The sequence below is a fragment of the Oenanthe melanoleuca genome, chromosome 17 (genome assembly GCF_029582105.1).
Source record: "Oenanthe melanoleuca isolate GR-GAL-2019-014 chromosome 17, OMel1.0, whole genome shotgun sequence".
NCBI lineage: Eukaryota > Metazoa > Chordata > Aves > Passeriformes > Muscicapidae > Oenanthe > Oenanthe melanoleuca.
In genome coordinates, this window is record NC_079350.1 from 3834699 (window position 1) to 3847818 (window position 13120).

General features: G+C 50.9%; 2 protein-coding genes across 4 annotated transcripts in view; one reads left to right on the top strand and one right to left on the bottom strand.

Moving 5' to 3' along the window:
- Positions 1 to 5267, top strand: part of BRD3 (bromodomain containing 3) — a 46498-nt gene extending 41231 nt beyond the window's left edge. For all 3 annotated transcript variants that reach the window (XM_056505498.1, XM_056505499.1, XM_056505497.1), the window contains one exon: positions 542 to 5267. In XM_056505498.1, coding sequence (XP_056361473.1) covers positions 542 to 657 — 116 coding nt within the window. In that variant the 3' untranslated portion in view covers positions 658 to 5267. The remainder of the gene's footprint in view (positions 1 to 541) is intronic.
- A 1398-nt stretch (positions 5268 to 6665) lies between these two features.
- On the bottom strand, positions 6666 to 10116 carry BRD3OS (BRD3 opposite strand). The gene is made up of 2 exons (XM_056505525.1): positions 10045 to 10116; positions 6666 to 9869 (listed from the first exon to the last, which is right to left on the bottom strand). Exon 2 carries the CDS (start codon positions 9344 to 9346, stop codon positions 9077 to 9079), a length of 270 nt encoding a protein of 89 aa, XP_056361500.1. The 5' UTR covers positions 9347 to 9869; positions 10045 to 10116; the 3' UTR covers positions 6666 to 9076.
- Positions 10117 to 13120: the final 3004 nt, after the last annotated feature.

A 13120-nucleotide genomic window follows, 5' to 3' on the forward strand; every position in this document is an offset into this window, starting at 1 on the left:
TCAGAATCCAAGCTGACACCCGTCAGTCAGTCAGGGTGTTGGCACAGTCCCATTCAATGGTGGCTGCATCCTCCTGCAGGGGCAGATGTGGTTCAGCTGGAGCAGTGCTCCTGGAGAAGGTGCAGTTTCCTCTGAAGCTCCAGGGATGATGTGCAAAGGTCTGGCTTTCCTCTGGGATCCAGTGGAAAGAAGGTTCCTTGGTGTCCCAAATGTCAGTTTTTATCTGGGTAGGAAAGGCTTGGCTCCTCCCCTGGCTGGAGCATCTCCCATGGGATGATGGAATTTTATCAGTCATGCCCTGGGACTCAATGGCCATTAACAGGAGATATCTCCTGGAGGGAGGATGGGCTGTGGGAAGATAAAGATGATTGCCCAGCTGGTTTAAAGATGGCCCATGAGCAGAGAATGTGTGCCAGGAGATCAGGGTCACTGCCCCAGCTGGGTTAACAGATGGGACAGAATTCACATTTCTGGCCACAACACCCAGGTCACCCCGTGGGTCCCACAGTCAGTAACCCCATTCCTGCCTTGTTCCCCACAGAGAAATCCAGCTCCACTCCCTCTGGAGGCCCCTCCCGGCTCAGCAGCAGCTCCTCCTCCGAGTCGGGGAGCAGCAGCTCCAGCGGCTCCAGCTCGGACAGCAGCGACTCGGAATGAGCTGGACACACGGACACACCCCCAAACGGACACCCCCTGCTCCCCTCCCCTCCTTCACCCCTGCCCTCAGGCCACGGTGGTCAGGTTTTATCCCTTCTCTCTTTTTCTCTGACTTGTTTTTTTTTTATTTTATTTTTTAACTCAGTGTTACAAAAGGTATCTTCCATTTTTTTTTTTTTTTTTGGGGGGGTGGCTCTCTTTTAATAGGTCAAAGATCTTTGAGTGTGTGTGTGTGACTAGACTTTATGACAAATAGTTCCCTTTGCATAAAGTCTCTAAATTTTACATTTATCTGGAGAAAATTGGTCGAAAATGGAAGAACTTTGAGCTCTTAGCAGGAGATACATAGAAAATTCTGCAAGGTTTGTAGTACATTTCCCTCCCAGCCCTCCCCTCTCCCCAGAATATTCTCTTTTAATAAGCCTGCCTGGCTCACACAAGGTAAAAACCATCTTTTTTTAAAGAAATCTCTGTAAAATGGTACTGTATCTGAAAGATGTTAGCTTTTGAACTAGTTGGTGTATTTGTTATTAGCACTAGTATTCTTAATCTCCAAGTCTACAGTGTGATGAAAATGTCAGATGCTATCATCTTTTTACATAAAAGCAACAAAAAAAATCCAAAAAAATTCTCATGTACTGTGGATTGCTAACATGCTTTTTTTTTTTTTAATCTTGGTAGAGGCATAGACAGCTGTTCAGGAAGGTCTTGAAGCATGAATTTAACTTTTAAGCACACAAGCAATAGAAGTGGTTGCATTTCTTGGTTTTCCACTCAAAAGCTTCACTTTTCCTGGGCATTCATTGGGAAGAAGGGAGCAAGGGACACACTCAAGTTTCTTGGGAATGTTGTTTTTACCATGAAATAGATCATTCCCAGGAAATGGACGCTCTCTATGAAAGTTTTCACGGAATTGCAAAGAGGTTTTTTGGCTGGAAGTTGTCAGCTGGAGCCTGGAGTGATCCCTGCAGTGAGCAGGACAAGTCATGTGCCCATGACTGGGCACATCTTGGGGATTTTCTCCATGACAAACATCCCAGTCTGGGCTTAAAATAAAGCAGCACTTGAGCTCCAGCTGAGGCTGAGCTGGCAGGGGAAGTGGAGAGGGGTTTGTGTGTGTTTGGGCTTTTTTGCTTTTGAGTTTGCTTTGTGGTTTTCTCCCTTCTCCTCATTCTGGTAAGAGCTCCTAGAAAAGGGATGCTCCTCCTGTCAAGTTCCAGGCACTGAAATGTTTTACCTCAATGAAAAGAAGAAAGAGAGGAGGGAGAGGAAAAAAAAAAAAAAAAGAAAAAAAAAAAAGCTGATTTTTTTAAAGCTTGCTGTTTTTTCAATCCAGCCTAGCACTGCTGCAATACACCCTGGTTTCAGTGTCCCTAATTTCATGTATATACCATGGCTTTATTTATTAAACACCATTGGTCATTTAAAATGTAATAAAACCTGACAAAAGCAAAGCTGGGGTTCTGCAGGCCAGCAGACAGGCAGACTTTTAATGAGGTTTGAACCAGATTAAAAAAAAAAAACAACAACAATGAAGCAAATAAAAATCCACAACTTTATTTATATACCTTGGACTTTCTGCCTACAGGTGCTACAGTCCAGTCTCTTGTGTGTCTGGTGCTCTGTCATGTTTGGTGTGTTCATTTTTAGGTTTTTGTTCCTCTTCTTTTCACCCCAGCCTCCTTTTTTCCTGTTTTGTACAGATTTTAGAGACATACACTTCAATACAACTTCATTTTCTCAGTGGTCTTTTTCTCCCCCCCTCTTTTTTTGTTTTCTAATCCAATTTTAGGAAAACACCAGTTCTATAATTATATCAAATTTGTAACCTGAGGGGCAGAAGTTTTATTGTAAATTCTTTTTATTGTAAAGAAGAAAAAAATATACAGGGTTTAACAGAAAGTTCTGCCTTTCCATCTCCAGCACCAGCCCCTAAAACTGCCTCTATTTTGTGGGATAACCCTAAAATTCACCTTCCTGTGCTCTCCCAGTGGTGCAAATTGCTCCAGGTTTTATTTTCCCTGCAGGTGAGTGGCCCTGGACCCCCTCAAGGCCAGCCCATGATTTCCTTTGCACACTCAGCCTCAGGAGATGCTGTGCTGGCAATTTGGGAATCACTGCCTGCTTTAGCATTCCAAGGTTTGCACTTCCAGCTGCCCCCATGCTCAGAGATTCTTTCCCACAGCATTTGAAAGAAAAATATTCTGATTTTTACTGAAATTCGTGATTTTTCTTTTTCATTAACAATGGAGTTCAGTTCTGATTTTTTTTTATTGTTTTTATTTTAAATTCTGCCCTTACAAAACCTTCCCCCAGACAGATCCCTGGTAATATATTTTCAGAATTTACTATGAGGAAATGTAATATTCACCTAATTAAGAGCTTGGGGTTTTTTTTAACGGGGTTGGGTTTCACCTGTGTTTCTCCTGTTGCCTGCCACTTGAATGATGAAAACCAAGGAATATTTTAAGGAATAATTGCAACCAATTCACTGCCATGGCATTTGGATAAACAAACTCCCACTTTTCCCTTCCTGGGACCTTTTCCTGCGTGCTTGACCCTGAGCTGTGGTGGTGGCTTCTGTGAGGAGGACAAACTGGAGGTGACAGCATCACTGCCACAAAAATCCTGGGAATTTCAGCTCTGTCACCATCCTCTGACATCAGGAGCAGCCTCTGGAGCACACAGACATCCCTCTAGGAGCCACAGGCTGTCCCACCAAAATGAATTGGGAAAGTTGAAGCCAGAGGGGTGAGAGCCAACCAAGAAGTGATGGGGAAAGCTCTGGAGGAGGATCCCTGTCTGAGCTGGAAAACCATCCCAGCCTGGGGATTTTCAACCTGCCAAGGCCACCCCGGAATGGGCAGAACCTCCTGCACATCTTTGATCCACCAGCTGCAACTTGGGCTTCCACTTACTGGGAAACTCTGCATGGGAAGTGAGGTGTTCCCAAGGAAATGGAGCAAGGAGAAATCCATTTTGGCCACGACCAAGGGAAGGAATTGATGACTCCTCACTTCCAAATGTTGTCCTTGCACTTTTCCACTCCCAGCTTCTTTGTGCTCATATCCCCACCACGTCCATGGGGGTGCCTCTTGTCCATCCTGAGTTTCTCCAGGAAAGAAAAGATGTTTCCAGTCCAGAGTAAGTAGCAGCAGTCCTAAATGAGTTGGGAACTGAACCAACAGAGCATTTATTTAACTTGGTTTTTTTTGCATGACACATTCAGTGCAGATGTCACGGAATAACTTCGGAACGATCAAACACACAACGTTTGAAAGAACATTTTTAAACTTAAGAATAAAAGAAAAAAAAAAATTAAAAATTTTTATGGTAGAATTTTTCTTGAATGAACAAAGTTTAACTTTGTTTTCCAGGGGAAACTTCACTGAAATCAGTATGATTTCATATGTATGCATACACACAGAGTTTTATTGAAACTGCTTTTTTCGGATGAATTCCTGTTTTGACAAAATATCTGACCAGACCTTTCTCAATCAACCAGCATTACTGCACCTTTGAAAAAACTTTGTGAACCTTTTCTGTGATTGTAAACTCAGCCTGTCTCGTGGCTCAGTGGGACCAGAGGGAGATCCCCATCCCAGCGCCCGAAGGAATCTCGGCTCTGCACACCCAACACAACAAAGTCATTTCAGTTCTGTACTGTGTGGTTTGAACCTTGCCTACCCCAGGGTCTGGAAGTGTAGGAGTGATGGCTCAGGGCTGACCCCAAACACACACAAACATCATTTCTGTGTGTGCCAATCCACAGCTGAGTTCCCCTGAGCTCTTCCCTGCTCTCCATGTGCTAGAAGCAGACTGCAGTTACCTAATCTTGTTCTTTCTCTGCTTTGGGGACTTCTAGACCAGTTCTTAATTTTGTTTTTTTTCCTTGTTTTGAAAGGAATGATGGTTTTTTTTTTTTAAAGCTGGGGTTGGAGCTGAGGGGAAGGGATAGGGGCATGACAAAGACAAACCACAACCTTTTTAGTACTGGATTTTAAATTCTCAGTCTCTTCTCAACCCTGAGCAGTTACCACTAGGGCTAACTGTGGGCAGGCTCTGCATCAGTAAAGAGAAATTTAGAATTCCTTACACAGCAGCATTATCTTGCTTGAGCTGCATTTTGTAAAGAAAATGGTATTTGCATATCTTTTTAAAATGTCATTTTTAAAAAATAAATTAAACCACCAGCTAGGATTTGACACAGGCCACTTAGAACACAGCCCTGATACTGGCATAACCAATCCAGAAAGATTTGTTGTTGTATTTTTTGGTTTATTATTTTGGGGTTTTTTTAATATTTAAAAAAAAAAAAAGAAATTGTTACTTTTCTGTATGATGTGCATGCAAATTTACCGTAACTCTTTTTCTTAAAACTTTTTAGTGCCATTTCTAGTATATTCCTGTAAATGTCAGTTATTGAAAAGAAATGAGTCAATGTAAGTAGTTTAGCTTGTTTATTGCAAATTGCTGGCCTCAAACAAAACAGAATTTAAAAAAAGTTAGAAAGTAATCTTTGATGTTACTGGTAATCACGGACCCTGGTCCTGGGGCATTCGTTTTGTTTTCATAATAAAAAGAAAAATTGTTTGGTGTGTGGAGTTTGATCCCATATTTTCCCCTCTCCTCATCTTTTCCAGGTGTGGCACTCAAAGCTGCACTGAGCAGATATTGAATCCTGGTACCACGAGTCCTGGAATAATTTGGAAATTGTTTTGGAGAATGTCACACTCAAAGGGCTGACTGCCTTCAGAGTGGGGGCAGCTGAATCACAGCTGAGTACCTGGAATAAAACTGCTTTAAATCTTTAAATCCCTTTTTTTTAGTGAGGGAAATTCAGCTGCTCCCATGTCCCAGGGCAGCCAAGGAAGGGCTTGAACTCTCCCCAGCATCCTACAGTCTGCAGGGACTTAAATTCTGTGAGAATTGCTCCTGCTTGAGGTAAGTTGGGCTGAAAGGAGATCAAATCTCACCCAGGTTTGCTGCTGGCCCCTTGGAAGCCACCAGGAGCTGCAGGAAGCAGAGGGACTTTGTCACCTGTGACATTTGTCACTCTGAGCTCAGGGTGACCTGGAAGGCACAGCCTGGAGCAGCTGGTGGCAGTGCCAGCAGAGTCCTGGCATTGCTGTGTGGGGGCCAGCATCTATTTTGGTCACCAGAGAGGGCTGGGGTTGGTTTTGCAGTTTGGTTTGTGTGTCAGGTGGGGTCACCACAGCCAGGCTGCCCCAGGGTTAATCTTTCCCTAACCCTGTTCCTGCTCACTGCCCTTCCAAGGCTTCAGCAAACCTGGTACAGTGACACTCCCACAGGGGCTGTTTGTTCAGCCTGGCCCCCAAACCATCTGTCAGGCAGGTGAGGACGTTCCTGCAGCATTCTCAGGTGAGCTGTTTCTGGGAGCAGCAAGCACAGCTCTTTCCTCAGCCTGGGAGGAGGTTGAGGACACACAGGACGTGTTTGAGGTTCTCTGGTCATGCCTTGAATTCCTGTGCCAGGTCTGTGATAGGGACATTGAGGGCTGGAATGAGTCCAGAGAGGGGAACAGAGCTGGGGAAGGAGCTGCTGTGGGGGCTCACCTTGCTCTCTCCAGCTGCCTAAAAGAGGATTATGAGGTGGGGTTTGGTCTGTCCCAGGAAACTGCTGCCAGGACAAGAGGGAACAGCCTCAAGCTGCATCAGGGGAGGGTCAAGTTGGACATGAGGAGCAGTTCCTTTGAGGAAGGGGTGCTCAGGCTTTGTAAGGTTTGGGGTCCCCATCCCTGGATGTGGCACTCAGTGCTCTGGGCTGGTGACAAGGTGGGGATGTGACAATCTGCAAGGTCTTTTCCCTTATTCAGTGTGACATCCAGAGGCTTTCCTTGTCCTGTGTCCTGAAAGTGCTGCTGGCTCTGGGGAGCTGGAGGAGCCTCCCCAGTCACTGAGAGAATTCCTCCCTCCCAAGTGGGGAATGCCAAAAACTGTGCCAGAGCCACCTGTGGGCATGAGGGGTAAAACAGCCACTCACAAAGCTGCATTCAAATCATTTTAATGCACTTTATCAAAGAGGCTACAACAGAGTTTGAAACAAGTGCATCACCACCACACAACTGGCTCACAGGAACAGCCACAGCAGCCACTCCACAACCTGCTGTGACCAGTGACACACAGAAATGGAAAACTACAGTCACATTCACAGAGATGGAAGGACAACTCATCCTCTTCTTCCTGCACTGTCACATCCAGCCTCCATCCTGGAAGAATTTATGCACATTCTTACGGGTTTAGTCTTGTATAGTCCAATTAACACTCTGCAAAATAACTGAATTTTGGTTTACCAGCCACGTTAACAAAAAGAGACTGATTATACCCAAAATAAGCATCTTCCTTACTGAAATCAAAAAGAAAATAAGTGTTGGATTTCTTTTTCTATAAGAAAAGGAAACGAACAGCTGCTTTTGGGGGGATGTGCTGTTCCTTAAACTCCCAGAGTTCACGTGCTCCCCAGGGCTGGCCTGGAACCCACCTCTCCTGCTTCTCCAGGTGAATCCACCTGCAGTTCCCAGGGGAGCTCTGGCCCAGCCTCCTGCCTGGGTAAGTAAATAATCTCCTGCTCACTCAGCCAAGAGCTGGAGGCCCAGGTGGGTCACACATCCCTGCACTGCTCCCCCGGCCCCTCGTGGGTTTGTGACTCACTGAACGCTTTCACCTGCTTGAAAAACATTTATTCACTGAATTGTTTCTCCTCCAGAGCTAGTCCTGACAAAACCAAGAGGGTTGTGTGTGTGCAGAGCAAAGCAGCGAGGTCCAGCAGGTTTAAATCTATGAGCACACACAAGGTATCAAACACCAACACATGCAGAAATAGTGCTTTTAAAAAACAACGAGCTGCCTATTGTTTGCAGTGCTATGGAGCAGGGCTGGGTACACCAAACCTCTAGGATTTCACTCTAGGACAGGTGTGTTCTGCTCAGTACATTGAGTTCAGCAAGGTTGAGTGTCTGTGTGTTTCTTGTAGCATTTCACCCATATGGGAGAGGTGGAAGAGATTCTTCACTGTATTTAAAAAAAAATAAAATTAAATAAATAAAGTGCTTGAAAAAATGCAAAGGAGGTTTTAGATAAATAGAAGAGAAGTAATGACTGTGCCTAATAATAGGCAGGTAAATAATCCATCCTGAAGCTGACATCAAATACTGATTTGCCTGGAGCTAAGCCTGTGCCCAGGCACTGCTGGGTTGGACACATGGCTTAGGCAGGACAGAAAGGGCAGAACCCTGAAGAACTTCCATGCTGAAGCCTGGGCACAATAATTCACACCCCTGGAAGTGGTAGTTTTGTTTTCAACAAGGATCAGGTGCTTGCTGAGCTGAGTTTCTCAGCATGATCTTGCCTTGAGCAAGTCAGGATCCAGCACAAACTTAAACCTGAAAGCAGCAGCCTCTGTGCCCAAGCAGGGCAGTGCTTCTCCCTCCTAAAACCCTCTAGTTAATCCAAACAATCCCAGACACAACTTCTAAAATACATGCACCAAACCTACAACCCAACCTGAACTAGAAGTTAAACCCTTCCAAGCTACTGCATGCATTAAAACTTGAATGCAAAGCAAACCCCAGTGGCCTCTTTCCTTCTTTAGCCCATCTCAGGAGTGGGGCTGTGCTGTGTAGGATTTTCCCCATGTCCCTTAGGACATGTGTGTATTTACAGGGGTTTCTTGCTGTTGCTTTCCTGGGCCTGTCCCTCCCTTTCAGGTGGTTCACTGGGGGATCTGTGCAAAGGAGCCAGCTCCCCTGACTCCAGAATTTGTTATTTCCATGATCCCACACTCTGGGATCAGAGAGGGCCTTTTGCTTTGCAGGAAACTCCAGCACACCTTTCCTACCAGGTGTTCTGAAGGCTCTGATTAAATTCCCAACACATTCTCTCCCTGTTCCCACAATAAACCGCTCCATTCCCTGGCTGGAAGAGACCAACTCAGGGCAGGAATCAAAGAAAGACAGGGCAAACAGAACAAGTAATGGCCAGATGGCTTTGGAGATCAACTTCTTAAAACCAGAGCCTTGATGGGAACAGATCTGTGCTGGCCTCTGTCCCACCAGCATCCCCAGAGCTCTGAAATGCACCAGGACTGGCCAGTAAGGGTGGCTGGGGACGGTGCCCAGGTGCCAGCGGGTGTTTCTCAGGGCACACGAGCCACTGAGGAGCAACACATGGTCCAGCACAGCCCCTGCCAAGATGCTGGGCAGCAACAGGCTTGAGAGCTCCCAGCAAGACTGGGTCTGCTGCAGAATGGGAGTCTAGAAACAGCAAAACCAAACAGAATCAATCCAACTCCAGCCTTGCTCTCCTGGAAACGCCGCTTCCTGCGCAGGGCTGGGAGAGGGTGGTGCACACCCACCTCCCCCAGCTCTGCTTCCTCTCCACGTGTGGATTCCTGTGGGGAATTACATAATAGCACAAAACTTGGACTGCCCCGTGTCCCTGGAGACGTCCAGCTTGTTTTTGTCCCGCACCAGGATGGCCTCGTTGCCGTACTGCGAGTACCACATGCTCCTGCTGCGGCTCAGGTAGGTGTTGGGGGGAGCTGACTCCAGCTTCTGCTGCTGCTGCTGCCAGATGAGCAGGGAGGTGTCCCTGTACCTCAGGCGGGCGTAGCCCTCGGACAGGGCTTTCTCGGGCAGGGGCACCCTGCCATTCATCACCGGCTCGCTCATCTGCCCGGGCAGAGCTCACACACAGCAGCTCCTTCCCAGCAGCTCCGAGATGAACCCCCTGGGGCTGTCCAGGCCGACGGCTGCTGCTTGGAGCTCAAGGCAGAACATCCCAGCGGATCCACGAGCTGCTGGCACCGCTCAGGAGAGGGAGCACGGCCCTAAAATCATGGCCTTGCTTCAAAACCACTCCAGGACTTCTGAGAGCTTCTCCAGCGCTGCTACTGCTGCTGTTCCACGCTGGGAAGGGCCCAGGCGCGCTGTCTGTTTGCTGGCAGCCCATGAAGCGTCTCCACAGGTGCAGCCAGGCTGAGCGGCTCTGGATGAGCCGGGTTCCGTGCAGGAAGGGTCGCGGAGGCGAGGGGAGCTCAGAGCCGGCGGCCAGCGGTGCCCGGGCCCGCGCACGGCCTGTCCCGGTGATGGGCAGCGGCCGCGTCACGTGCGCAGGGATGCAGGAGAGGATGCTCGGCCCCGCTCGTGGTACCCGAGCTGCGCAGCGCAGGGGGCCCGGCACCTCCCGGGGCACCTGCGGGACACAGCGGGGTCACCCACGGGCTGCCACCGGGGGTCCCCGCCCTGCCACCCCCCCAGACCCGCCCGCGCCCCCCGGCGCTGCCCGTTCCGAGCGGGGGTCCCACGCCAACCTGCCCACGCCGCCCCCCAGGGTCCCCCCGCGCCCCCCGGCCCTGCCCCGGCCCCACCGTGCTGTGCTGCCCGGCCCGGCCCGGCCCGGCCCCGCTGCGCCCGGCACAGGCTCCGCCCGCCGTGATGCGCTCGGCTCGGGAGGAGCCACGGCCGGGGCGGGGGCACGGGGGGACCGGAGCGGGACAGAGCGGGGGGGACAGAGGGGATGGGACAGAGAGGGGGGGACAGAGGGGATGGGACAGAGCGGGGGGATCGGGGATGAGACAGAGCGGGGGGGATCGGGAACGGGACAGAGCGGGGGGGACCGGGGGCATGGGACAGAGCGGGGGGATCGGGGATGGGACAGAGAGGGGGGGACCGGGTGCATGGGACAGAGCGGGGGGATCGGGGATGGGACAGAGAGGGGGGGACCGGGTGCATGGGACAGAGCGGGGGGATCGGGGATGGGACAGAGCGGGGGGGACCGGGGGCATGGGACAGAGCGGGGGGATCGGGGATGGGACAGCTCGGGGGGACCGGGAGCGGGACAGAGCGGGGGGGATCGGGAACGGGACAGAGCGGGGGGGACAGAGGGGATGGGACAGAGCGGGGGGGACCGGAGCGGGACAGAGCGGGGGGGACAGAGGGGATGGGACAGATCGCGGGGGACGGGGGCATGGGACAGATCAGGGGATGCGGGGGCATCGGAGATGGCACAGCTCCGGGGGTGCAGGGGACATTGGAGACGGCAGCGGGGTACCCTGAGATGGATTTGGGGTCCGGGGATGGCAGTGAGGTACCCCAAGGTGGATTTGTGGGTCCGGGAATGGCAGTGGAGCACCCCAATGTGGATTTGTGGGTCCGGACTATGGCAGTGGGGTTCCCCAAGGTGGATTTGGGGTCCGGGGATGGCAGTGACGCCCCCCGCAGTGGGTTTCACCCAGCTCTGGATGCGCAGTGTTTTAAACACCCAGCCCAGCGTGTGCTGAGCCCATACTGGGAGCACTGGGGCTGAACTGGGGGAGTTCTCCCAAACCGTCAGGGGCTTCTCCCGGCTGCCTCAGGCTGGGATTTCCTGCCCTCTCTCCCTTCTGGTGGGTGGCTGTGTGTGCTGGGAAGGTGCCGCACCCTTTGTACCCCTTGGGGCTCCCCGGTGGCCGCCACCCGTGGGGTGGGGACAGGCAGGGGACATCCCTGCGCGCTGCCAGCCTCGTGCCACCCCCACCGTGTGACTGACCAGCCCCTCCGTGACCTCAGCCCGGCACCGCTGCCTGCCCCGGCGCCTCCTTATCCCGCTGCCCCCCGGCCAGCACTGTACGAAATATGTTTTGAAGAGAGCTGCAGGGCTTATTCTCTTCCTGATGATGCTAAATTTAAGCTCTCAATCTTCTTATCTGCTGTGAAGGCAGCGCCATCTAATCTCCTGCGAAGGACCCGATGCATTTATCCGAGCAGAGCCGCTCCAGGCGCTGCTCGCCTTGTTCCGCTCGCCCTCCACGGACACAAACAGGAGGCTGTGGTTTGCTTCCGTCAGAGGGAAGGCATGCTGCGATTCCCTGCTCCCAGGAGATTTGGGCCAAACACAAAGAAGAGGGAAGAAAAAAAAAAAAAAAAAAAAAAAAAAAAAAAGAATGACCACGCTATTGAAATATTTATTCTCTGCTGCTTAATATGCTTCCTACTAGTGCAGGGAAGCCAGCCCTGACCCACTCGTGGAAGCTGCAGAACACAGTGCAAAATCCTTCATGGACAAGATTTGGGTCTTTTAATGCTCTCTTGGTCTTGTCTGTAAAATTTAAAATTCCTGTCTCTCAAATTAACAGAAGTTAGTAAAGGGGGGTGGGTGCTGCCTAGAGGGGGCAAGGAGAAGGACTGGAACCTGCCAAGCTCCAACAGCCACCACCTGTCTGAGCCCTCCAGACACCCTTGCTGCGAGTCCCTTGAGTCGGGACCCCTCCCAAAAACCGTGGATGCAGCAGCAGTGGATGGATGAGCTGAAATCCAGCTGCTACTCAGCCAATGTTTGTTCCTCTCCACCTTCCTCCGAGGAGATCTCTGCTTTGCTGTCCCCCCGCTGCCTCGGGCTTTCCCCCCGGTGCTGTGAACACTCCAGGTCTGTCTGGTTTTGGGGTGGAGCTCGGTGAGGATGCTTTAATTAGTGATATCCCAGCAGCGCAGGGATGGCGCTGGGAGCTGCTAACTGCTGCTTGCTGGTATTCAGCACAGCTGGGGCATCCCAAAATGAGGCTCTTCCACAGGGAAATGCCCAGGGAGGTGCCAGCTCCACCTGCTCGGTGCTGGGGTCAGAATTCTTTACCGGTGGAGTTACACTTAACTCCAGGTTAAACAAAGAGCACCCGTGGCTGAGCGCTCCAGGAGGAGAATCCAGCTCGTCCCTCCTGCCAGGGAGCTGTGCCAGTTGAATTTTCCTGCTCCTTTCCGCGGTGACAGGCAGTTCCCTCCCTGGGCAGCTCCTGCGGGGACAGGAGCTCTGCTGGTAGCGCTGCAGGAGGAAAATTGCCGTGATTGTGGCGGGGTGCACCTTGTCCGGGCAGGTAGATCAGGTGTGTGATGAGCCAGACAGAGCATGATTGTCTGTACCCAGCAGCTGAACGCTTTGGTGGCCCTGTGATTTCCCCCACAATCGAGCAGCGGGTTTGCCGAGCTGCGGCTTGCACAGATTTCCTAAAATAGTCGCTGAAAGGAGATCACAAAATCGAAGGGCGTGCTGCAAATGGCACGTAGGCTGTGTGACAGCTGCCGTGCCAGCAGCCGGGCCGGCTCCTGCTCTGGGGACCCTGGCTCCAGCTGGGGACACGGCCCCGGCAGCCAGCAGGGCTCCGGGACCGGCTGCTGCACGCTTGGACTAATCCAGAAGGTGGCAATGGCAATCCACAGACACCGCCTGGCTGGGAAAGGATTTCCTGGCGGTGTGGCTCTGGTGTTTAAGGGATATTTTCAGAGGCGCTGCACTGTGGCTGCTTCTCTGCACGTAGAGAACCCTAGAGTGACAGCAAACTCTGCATTGCATTGCAGAAAATGCACCTTTCTTGGTATTTCGGGGTTGATTTGTAAGGTGCGGTGTTCTCATATATGTTAGTGCATTTAATTTATTTCCTTCCTTCCTTCCTTCCTTCCTTCCTTCCTTCCTTC